The sequence below is a fragment of the Cucumis melo genome, chromosome 7, assembly GCF_025177605.1.
Source record: "Cucumis melo cultivar AY chromosome 7, USDA_Cmelo_AY_1.0, whole genome shotgun sequence".
In the NCBI taxonomy this organism is placed as follows: Eukaryota; Viridiplantae; Streptophyta; class Magnoliopsida; order Cucurbitales; family Cucurbitaceae; genus Cucumis; species Cucumis melo.
In genome coordinates this window covers 1,220,661-1,232,576 of record NC_066863.1, presented here as the reverse complement: position 1 = coordinate 1,232,576, position 11,916 = coordinate 1,220,661, and the positions used below count along the sequence as shown (strand labels likewise).

General features: G+C 31.2%; 1 protein-coding gene across 1 annotated transcript; it reads left to right on the top strand.

Annotated features, from left to right (window-relative positions):
* The first annotated feature begins 865 nt into the window (after window positions 1-865).
* On the top strand, window positions 866-5,392 carry LOC103493699 (cytokinin dehydrogenase 7). The gene is made up of 4 exons (XM_008454559.3): window positions 866-1,707; window positions 1,821-2,096; window positions 3,014-3,276; window positions 4,816-5,392. Exons 1-4 carry the CDS (start codon window positions 1,009-1,011, stop codon window positions 5,132-5,134), a joined length of 1,557 nt encoding a protein of 518 aa, XP_008452781.2. The 5' UTR covers window positions 866-1,008; the 3' UTR covers window positions 5,135-5,392.
* Window positions 5,393-11,916: the final 6,524 nt, after the last annotated feature.

The following is an 11,916-nucleotide window of genomic DNA, read 5'->3' as shown; positions in this document are numbered from 1 at the left end:
GTTTAAGGGTCTAATTTTAAGATATAGATAAGTTAAATGACTTAAAATTTTAATTTTGAAAGTTTGAGGGAGTAAATTTACCACTATCATTATACTTCAGAACAATAAAAAATTTAAAATTTACAACCGAAGAATAGCTCAAATATGAAATATTTTGAAATTATAGTAATTAAAAACAAACCATTTTTAAATCAAAAGAGGAGAAACAATATTTTGACCCATGTAAGAAAATCAATGCAATTAAAATTAGTTTAATCGTATTAAAATTTTATTAGTAGATCAACAATAATGTACCATGATCACAGTTGTAATTAAATTGATTTTTATCACATTCACCTAAAAATATTAATATTACCATATTTACTGTTACAACTAGGATTACCTTTACCTCGTAGTCAAACCGTAATAATAACGATAACGGTAAAGTAAATATGTCAAAATTCATTACTGTATTTCTAAAAGAAAAACAATAATGATAATCACAACCATAATTAACTATAAAATGTAATTTCGGAAACAACCCTTCTATTTATCAATTAAATTGTAGCGTTTGTTCGTAAACATAAACTAAGATAGGAGAGTCACCCTCAAAATTTTGCATTGATTCATTGCCATCAACTCTAGTAGGATGTGGGGGTAAATTCATTTAAAATGGTAATTAATTATAAACTAAAAGAGGGGAAGGAGAGGAAAATGTGGGACTATGGGAGTGGCAGACAGAGATGTCGATAGGATCAGAACTTCAACAAGATATTGAAGGTAAGATGACGTCATATAACATTATAAATAAATACATTTTTTATATTTTATATTCACATATAAATTTTTTTTTACAACAATTCATCTTCTAGCCGCTATTTAAAGCACCTATGTTCCAAAAACATTACCAGTTGTGACACAATTAACAAATACCCACAAGAAATTCTCCCACTCCCATTTTTTTATTTACTTCAGAATAAGAAGAAAAAAAGAGAGAGAGAGAGAGAGAATCCTCCTCCGCCGCCGGCGATGATGATTGCTTACCTCGAACCGTTTCTACAAGACACCGATTCCCGCCGGCCACACGACGGCTCCGCCCTATGCGAAGCTCTACAGCTTCAATTACAAGGTGGCGTCAGTACCGACTCGCGGGACACAGGTTTAGCCGGGAAGGATTTCGGGGGGCTACATTCCTTAACTCCGTTGGCTTTGGTAACTCCAGCTGGTGCCGATGACGTGGCGAAGGTAGTGAAATCAGCTGTACAATCGTCTAATCTAACGGTAGCAGCGAGAGGTAACGGCCACTCAATTAACGGCCAAGCGATGACGGATGGAGGTTTGGTTTTGGACATGCGTGCCATGGAGGATAATTTCCGTGTCGTAACAATTAATGGATTTTCTTATGCCGACGTGTCGGGAGGGGCATTATGGGAAGACGTCTTGAAACGCTGCGTTTCAAGTTACGGATTAGCTCCTAGGTCATGGACGGATTACCTTAGCTTAACCGTCGGCGGTACACTGTCTAACGCCGGCGTTAGTGGCCAGGCTTTCCGGTACGGACCACAAATTTCCAACGTGGCTGAATTGGAAGTCGTCACTGGAAAAGGCGATACTTTAATTTGTTCGGAAAATGAAAATTCTGAATTGTTTTTTAGCGTTCTTGGTGGTTTAGGTCAGTTTGGAATTATCACAAGAGCTCGTGTTTTGCTTCAGCCAGCTCCGGAAATGGTAATAAACAAAGAATTCTATTATTTCTACTAATTAGTTAACTAGTTGCATGAGCCACACACACACGTTTACGTTAATTACGTAATTAATGATTAATTTTTTTCTAAATTTAGGTGAGATGGATTAGATTGGTTTATGATGAATTTGAAAGGTTTGCTCACGATGCCGAATCCTTAATACGGCGGCCGGAAGGTGACTCGTTTGATTACGTGGAAGGCTTTGTTTTTTCGAACAACGATGACCCATTAACCGGAAGACCGACAGTGCCGTTAGACTCCAATACTGTATTTGACTCGTCTTATTTACCGGAAACCGCCGGTTCGGTTCTCTATTGCCTCGAAGTCGCCGTTCACTACCGGAACAACGACCAAGTCTCAACCGTCGACACGGTAAAAAAAAAAAAAAAAAGGAATTTAATATTTCTATTGATATTATTATGTTAATGATAGTGAGATTAGAATATTTTGTGACCGTTCGATCTTGGGAGGATCTGTGGGGTCAGGTATGTAAATGTTTATAGAGACACACACACGTATAATTGTCGTAAAAAAAATGACTGAGTTTTTGACCTTAGGCGAGGAAGTGGAATTTGACCCATGGAAATAGGGTGGGTGGGTCCCCCTCAGAGGTGGAATTTTATTTTATTTATATTAATTTAAAAGTTAAAAAATTTCAGCGGCGGGTAGTGAAAAAGAAGGTCAAAACAAATTATAGTAGAGCTCTTACTCATACGTGTATGGAAATTATGGGGGACTCTTTGGTGGGGGGAAATGGCTAAAGCTTTATAATTTTCATTTCTTTCATCATTATCCAAACCATAAACCGACGACCTTTCTATTTAATATTGTGAGGCTGTTATTTAATTTTAGATTTATTTTCCCTTTTTTTTTTTTTTTTTTTTTTTAAAGAGAAACATGAAAACTGACAATACGATATAATGTATCTTCCATTGGATTTTCTGACACTGGGGCAGCTCCCATGACTGCCCAGAGTATCTATTCCTAATTACGAGGATGGCACTGTTTACTTAATTATGGTATTTAAAGTGGGGGTAGTTTTGTAATTAGAGTCAAGGTAATGGGGTAGAATTGTAAGAAAGGTAGAGGAAAGGAGCGTTTGGTAAAAACACTGATCATTTTTTGAGATTTTGCTGACAAAAATGGTCCCCAACAAGTGGCCAAAAAGCCATCATTTTCTGGAATCTCTAAATCATGAGTGATATGTCCTTTTGCTTTGAATGGCGAATGACGAAAATACCCCCCACTCCCCTAAATAGGTTTTATTATTATTATTATTATTTTGTCAGGATGTTGAGAGATTGCTGAGTGGGCTTGGGTATGTAAAGGGGCTGAGATTTGAGGTGGACCTAAGTTACATACAATTTTTGTCACGTGTGAAGCGTGCGGAAGAGGAAGCAGTTGCCAACGGTGTATGGGATGCGCCTCATCCTTGGCTTAATCTCTTCGTGTCCAAATCTGATATCGCTGATTTTGATCGTGTGGTCTTCAAGACTCTCCTTAAAAATGGGGTCGGTGGGCCTATGCTCGTCTACCCTCTTCTGCGAAGCAAGTAAGTACTTCTCCCCCCTCATCTTTGGAAGTTTTTAGTTTAACCAAAGCAAACATAAATTGGTATTATATATTCTTAGATGATAATTATTGTTGTTTTATTTAATTGATTTTCATCCCCAGTTTTTAAAAAGGTTTCTTTTAAATTTTAATTATAATTTGAAAATTAAATTGAAATAAAGTTTTAAAAATTTTAAAATGTACACGTAAATAAGTGGAAGGTAAGTATTCTGTGAGTAGTGGAGATGAACGTATAGATGTTGAAATTTACAAACTAAATTAAAATAAAACTTGAACCAAATGACTAAAGTGTAGAATGTTAAACCTGGTGAGCAAATAAAAACTATATTTAAAACACTGACAAATTTAATATAGGTCCAACGGATTGATCCCTCCTAAACTTTATATTTTTTATATAATATAGATTAAAAAATAAAATAATACCAATACCAGTAACTAACTCAGTGATAGAATTGACTTCCAACTCTCTTTAGATTCATTTTGAACCCCACTTCTTATATAATATACATGTTAAAAATAGTTTGGATCTGCCATTGATTTGAAACATGAAGTTTTTCTTTGTAATAAAAGGTTATAAAAAAGACAAAAAATAAATTTGTCCGATGGGTTTATGGTATGGACATCAAAAGCATGGTAATTAACTGCCACGTAAGAGTTGGAAAAATAGAGCATGCGAGATTTAGAGCTAAACGACGACATATTTTTCACGAACTACATCTGTCACAGACACGTGGTATGCACATGGGCTAAGAGGGGAGAGGGGATGGGAGATGGGTCCCAAAACGGTGACGTTTTGGCTTAAACTTGAAGTCACCTAAGCCCTTCAATCTGATTTGTTGAGCGTTTTTAGATTGAGTTGTTAAGATTTGAAGTAAGTCAAAACCCTCAAACATCTCTAACATGCACGTGGGACCTCATTTCTCGCACGTGTGTCATTCTTCACAACCATTCTCATTAACGTTGTTTGTTATCTATATATATAAGACACTTTAGAGAATAGGGAAAAAGATAAAAAGGAAACAATAAGACATTAGTAAATGTATTTAAATAATAATAACAACAATAATTACTTGTGGGACAAAGATATTGTGGGTCCCACTGTTTTTGTTAAATGTAAAATAAATTGAAGGAAAAGAAATTTGGGGAATTGAGTGACCTTAAGGGGAGGTTTGGTCATGTAATAAAGGATTTGCCTTTATAGGGGGAAAGGGGCAAATTGGTCAATGAGAATATTACTTTTTTTTTTTCCTTCTTCTTCTTGAGAGATGTAACTTTCACGATGGCCAATGGATAAAACAAAAGCAACACAACTTTGAGGTCAGTATATTTGCTATTTATGTAACGACAACGTTTTTTATTCGCCAACCTGGATCTTACACCAAAATGTCATATATACCCCTCTCCCCACTTGCTCCATTTTCATCCCCCCAATGTATTTATAAAAAAGTTTTGTTATTTTTGGTTTTAGGATGGGTGGTATATCTAGTAAGTAATCAAACTTAATGATGTTCTTTTGTAGGTGGGATTCACGGACATCGGTGGTGTTACCGGAAGGGGAAGTGTTGTACTTAGTGGCGTTGTTACGATTCACTCCTCCGAACCCTAAACCAGCATTGGTTAATAAATTAGTGGAACAAAATCGTGAAATAATCAATATATGCAATGCGAATTGCATTGACTTCAAACTCTACTTGCCACATTACCATTCAGAAAAGGAGTGGAAGCTTCATTTTGGGAATCAGTGGAGTAGATTTGTGGAGAGAAAAGCTTGGTTTGATCCAATGGCTGTTCTTGCTCCAGGTCAAAAGATCTTCACTAGAATTTCACGCAAACATTAAGTTGATTTTTTTTTTCTTTTTTAATCCCAAAACTCCAAATTTTTTTTATTAACAAAAATATTGATATTGTTAGCTTCGAAAGCAAAACCCAACCCACAATTTCTCGTAGTGGAGAGCACAAAGCTTTATTTATGTTGCTATCATTCATAAAAACAAATATCGATGCAATGTATATGAGAAAATGATTTTTTTAATGGAGCAAAAAAAAAAAAAAAAAAAAAACTACAAAACTTGATCATTTGGGTTTTTAGGAGATGATTGCTTTTTCTTTTTTTTTTTTTCCTTATCATTTAGGAATTAAAGATGCAAAGTGATTTGACTTGGATAACATGCTTTCTTTGTGAAAAAAAATGACCTAAAAGACAAAGTCTTTTGAAGTGATGTCTTGAGGTCATTGGCTCAAAGTGTCTATCAATATAATGCAATTGAAAGATAGGCACCACCATTGTCACATATGTGTTTTGTCCTCTTGACTTTGTTGACTGTAAAGTTTGAACCATAAGCATTACATGTCCCTTCTCCTAAAAGTTGATGTTTTCGGTTGGGTTTCATGAGTTGGATTTTGATTCCGATTGCATCTCTATTGAACATTTTATAAGATTGCAAATTCCACGTCGTTAAATTATTCAACTGATTCAATTATACTCTAGTCAATAATTGATTTAGGGTAATTATATTACAACTTAAACATAAGATTATCATTATCCTAAGAGTAAAAGAAAAAAAATGAACGAAAAGTATGTGTGTCACATCGGGTCAAGTCAGTTTAGAAGAGACAAGGAAATGGTTGCTTTGCAACTGAGTTAAAAGAAGGAAAATTGGTTGGAGTTTTGAATATGAAAAGCATAGAGAGGGGGGAAAGGCAAAATGGGAATGGGGCCAAAAGGTTAGCTTTATGAGGCAATTATAAGATCATAATATCTTGTAAGCTGCACCCAACTAACTCCATGCAATTTAAAAACAAAATTACAATCTAAACAAAACTTTTTCGATTATTGAGTCATGCACGAACGTCTTTAATCAAACCCCATGTTCAAACCCATTTTTTAACTACAAGTTTTTAGTTCTTTTTTCTTTGTTTTCTAGAAAGATGAGAAATCTAAAAAAGAGGAAGCTTTATGAGATTCTATGTAAAATTACCATCTGCTTGAGAAAATGAGCCATTTCAACTCCTTTTTTTTTTCCCTTTTACAACATGTGGTGTAAGAAGATCCAACCTTGTTAAGTACAATTTTATGTCGGTCAAGTTGAAGTTTTTACTTTTTGTAATCTTATTTTGTAATGGGCTGAATTGTGGAGTCCGTAGAGTGAGTTTTGGGCCGCGTTTGATATTGGGCTTGAACACGAAAATATGACTAGGCCCAATTTGTTAAAGACGTATGTGTGTTTTTTAGATGTAAGTCCAGTTATAGTCATCGGCCCATAAGAACCTTCGACTTGGGCCGGGCAGAAGATTGTTGTGGAGCGTCCATAGTTATTATTATTATTATTATTATTACTACCATTTTTATTATTCATTTTAATTTTAATGTTGTTACTACTACTATATGTATTTCAAAATTTTAGATGATAGTAAAAGAAAAAATAATCAATGGCAAATTAGCCAGTTTGGTGTATCAACTTTGGATCGCAACAGAATGAGTTTCGAAGTGTAGGTACCAAAGGATTCAAAAAAACTCATCTGTTGTCCTTCAAGCTATCGTATTAGCTTTGATTGTTTATGTGAATGTCAAATATGTTAGAAACTGAATTTCACATTACTTTATTATCAATATGTTATATTCTCTCTTAATTTTTTACTTGCATCAATGCTTCTTTCTCTCCTATCAATGAACGAGTCTGGTGGTTTTTCAATCAAGATGTCTATTTAACTTGTATGATCTTACATCAAGTAAAAAATCTCAAATTCGATGAATGATGGGGAAGAAATGTTTTTTTTTTTTTTTTGCCTTTACTGGAGAGGATGGGGACATGGGTCATATTCTCCACCCGCTTTCCCGACCTTGATCCCACTACACTTTCTCCTCTTATTACAAATAAACTAATTTTGTTGAAATTATGAAACCAAAGATTTAATTATATATTTCTCACCATACATGTGACGATTGAACTAATTGATTAAATGTTCTTCGTAAACGGAAAATTTGTTTGAGGGGAATTCGATCCCTACAAATTTTCTATGAGAAACCTTCATGCAAGATTTCGTGGAGATAAAGAATGAAATAGGGTAGTAAGAACATAAACGTGGGATGAGAAAGTCATTCTGACTCGTGACCCATCAACAAATTTAGCATAAGTCTAGAGGCAGCTCGAGTTTCCCTCAACTCTATGCTTCTTATATTAATATATATATACATATATAAACTAAACTAATACCAATTACAAAAGTTGGTCAAATGGTAAAACTATCTTCCAGTCTCTATAGACTCGGGTTTAAGCCAATAACGTTTCTATTTTAAAATTTATTGTCAAAATCAAGTACGTGATTTATGTAATTTTTTTTTCAATACGATTTAATTGAGATATTTGTTTTTACCTAAAATGTTGTAATATATGGGTTTGAATATTTAAGATATTTATTTATGGTATTTGTCTGCACTATTTAACAATCCAATATATTCCTTAAGGTCCAAATTGTTGACATTTATTTACATGACAATTCCCTTCTAAAAATCCTAATTAATTAATGATTATGGATGATTATTTATGATTTTCTTGTTTTATACTCCTCTTTTTTTTTTCTTCTTTTTATACCCCAAAAAAAAAACTATAATTGGTAATTATTATTATTATTTTCATCGCTTAATTATAAATCATAGATTAAAGATAAATATTTTGCTTGGAGATTTATTTTTCCAAAATTATTGTATGATTCTAAATATTTTTTTATCTTTAAAAGGAAAATACCAGTTTTAGGATTTGATTATAATTTTAATTTGGTTATTAGAATCTAAAATGTTATAAATAAAATTTCCATAAAGGTTACATTTTTATCTTTAAATTTTGATTTTTTTTTAAATTTGATATTCGAATTTCGATATTTTACTCTCGACAATCTATCGGTGATCCTTTTTAATAACGGGGTACATTAACTTTTAATTGCTTGATTTAAAACTCTTGTGATTTTTAACTAATCAAAGTGGCGATTAAAATTTTGTAATGTCGAAAACTAATTTAATTGTGATTTATTTAAGTATTCAAATGAACAAATAGTCATCAACGAGAAAACACAATAAGAAGTAAAAACAAAGTATGAATCAGTAAACTTTAAAAATCAACTCGAAACAAAACATGAACTTAAACGATAAAAACAAAATCCTCAATCTCACGATTCAAATAGAAATTAAACCTAAATTACATAACACAACAAACAAAAGAGATATAGATAGAAAAGAAAAAAATAAAACTATTTACAAAATAGAGGAAAAAAATTCAAGAAGATTTAAAAGATTTTTTATACAAATAGTTTCAATATATTTTCTATTTTTTGAAATTTGAAAATGGTAAAGAATGATAAAATTGACAAAATAAAATATAATAAAATCCCACACCAATACAAATCGATTAGGTTTCAAAATTTGGTTATATATGTTTTAGTTAATTTGAATAGGTGTAAAAATGTAATTTTTTAAAACGTCGTTGGAATAAAACATAATTAAAAATAGAAAAAAGGAAAGAGAGAAAGAAAATGGAAATAAAAATGAAGTGGTCGGCCATTTGGGCTTTATATGGGCCGAGAGAGTGAGAGTGAAAGAAGTGTGGAATTGGATTTGAAAACGATCGACACATTGGGTCCCACTTGTCCCCTTTTCTCCCAGCCAGCCGTTGAATTTTCCCTCTTAGAGAAGAAAGGGAAAAAAAAAAAAGAAAAGAAAAGAAAAGTGGGTGATGGCTTCTTCCGTAATTATTCTGTTCCTCAATCCCTTTTTTGCAATTTCCCCCCAATTCAAATCTTCATTAATTATCACTTGTCTATTTATTACCCAACACCACCATACATTACATACTTCTCCCCAATCTTCCCCCCACGTTTCAAATTAACATTGCTATTTACTCCTTTTAATTCATTTCTTTTTCTTCGTTTCAAATCAACGTTTGAATACATATACTATTAGTAGCAGCGGTGGATCTAAAAATTTTACATAATGAGGCACTATATAATTAATACAGGTAAAAAAAGTTAAAATATTGAAATTTGCAGAGGTAGGGTTTTAACCCACGACCTATTACAATACAACCATGTTTTGTTTAAAATAAAGCATTATTTAGTATATATTGTAAAATACAAAAATCGATAATGTAAGGGAGGTACGTGTCCCTTAATAAATTCGCTCCTGATTGATGGTTTTGATGAGTTTTGAATCGTTGTTTGTTACCCTTTGAAACTTTTGGAGTTTTCGACGAAATTCGAACTCTGCTTATCAAGTCTTTTGAGTCGTTTTTTAAATTTTATTAACCGACAAAATAAAGAAGCTCTTTTTTTTCTTTTTAATTCTATATAAAAGCTTTTTGAAATAAAAATATTTATATGGAGGGATTATTTGAGGAATAAATGTGTAAGGAAAGGAAGAGAGAAAGATAAAGAAAAAAGCGTGTTGTTGGAAGGAAGTACTATAGAGGAGAGATTGTGGTGTACCCTAATTTATGAAGTGTGTTTCTTAAATGGGATGCTTAGAATCAAACTCACTCACTCCTCTCTCCATCACTCTTTCTCATGGGGCCCCATCTTTTTTTCATGCTCGTGTTTCGTTTCTCTTCAAAACATTTTTTTTTTGCTCTCACTGTTTTTAGTTACAGTTATTCTATCCTTAATTTCGAAGTCTCGATTTTAAATATCTCGATTGTTTAAATTTTCTTTTCATTTCGACAACGTGTTTAAGTGGAAAGTATACGTGGTTTTACCTGATATTGTTACGCTTGTGTCACGTTTTGAATCGTTAGTTTTTCAACTTTTTAACTTTATTAATTCGTTGATTTGACGCCAATTAACAACCATGGCAATTAGAGTGAAAACAAAAAAAGTGGAGGGAATGATATTGTGACAGCTGCAAAATGGGTGTTTGTGTTGGTAATTAACATAGAATGGGCTGTTTATGTTTCAAATGATGATTTTTGTCTAATCTTCTCATGCTAATATTGGATTTTTGTTCCTTAATTATGTTTCTATTTCACTAATTACTCAATTACTCTTGTCTAATCTCCTCATTTGTCTTTTCTTTTTTCTTTTTTTCCTTTTGGGATTTTGAGCATCTAATTATATTTATTAAATTTGTACTTCCTTTTCACTTAAATATTACAAATTAAATGATGTACTAAATTTACACACTAACATTCTTTCAGTATTTTTTTACGATATGTATAGAGTAATTGATCGAATATTAAACTTTGAAATTTATGGTAATTTTTTACGATATTTTAAAGTTAAAAAACTTGTTTTAAAGAACAATTGTTTCGAGATGTTCATAATTTAAATTTTAAAAATGCATAATTATGTTGAAAAATATTTAATGAATGTAATATTCCATGTTAGAAGCTTTCTTAATTGAAAGTATATATTATACAATTCATTGGGAATTATATATTATGTTAACAACATTATTATACAATTTATTAATTAATCATTGAAATTTTGTCAAAAATGGAAAATTTGACAAAATACTTACCTTTCGTAAAAATAAAAATTTGTCTTTTAATATATATATTTTTCCTAATAGTTTTATTTATTTATTTTTATTTCTGAAAAAATCGCTTACGTGTATCCAACACGATATTTAGGAGTAATTATAAAGTTTTAAAATATCATTAAAAATATTTTAAAAAAAGAATTGTTTATATTTAGGTTAACAAAATCTAAACTAAATGTAAATGATCGTGTAACCAAATTGAACGATAAAATTAAAAAAATAAATCGTCTATATTTCACTATCCAAATTTAAACGATTATGTACCTAATAATAGCCGAATCTAAATGATTGTGTACCAAAAATATTGCGTGCGATGGGCTTATAGGCTTTTTCTATTTTTAGAATTGTTCTATACCGGGTAAATATTTTGCTGTTTTGTTATATTGTTGAAAATACCCCTTAAAATTAAAGGTACATTATTTAAATGACAAACTTACTAAAAATATTTATAGATATAGCAAAATGTCATCCTATATTTTTGATAAACAAACACTAGTAATAATTGATCGTAATCTATCATTTACATGTAGTGAAAAGTTACTATATTTGTAAATATTTTATTTCGTTTTTGCTATATTTGAAAACGACCATAAATTATATTCTAATTTTTATATCAAAATTTATTTCAAAGTTATGATTTTAATTAGGAAAATCATCCAAAGAAAAAAAACAACAACGAAAATATTCCCTAAATATATCAAAAAATTATAAATCTATCTTACATTCCTATATAATTTAAATATTATACAACAATTTTATATTTTCAAAATATTTATATTCATTTGACTATATTTAAATACATAATATATCGTCAAACTCGATATATATAAATATATATATGTGTGACAAGATATTTACCATGTATTGACTTGACTACGACTACTTGGGAAAGAATCTCGTATTTGTTTATTTACGACAAAGGTTAGAAACGGAAGTAAATTATTCTTTGGGATACTCTAATATATGCTTGCAAGATATGGCATTTTATAAAATAAGATTGTTCCACAATTTATTTTACAAAAATTAAACAAACAAAATTAATTTAAAATATTTTTCTAAAAGTGTATTTTGGTAGCTTCTAAAGTTTGGCGATATCAT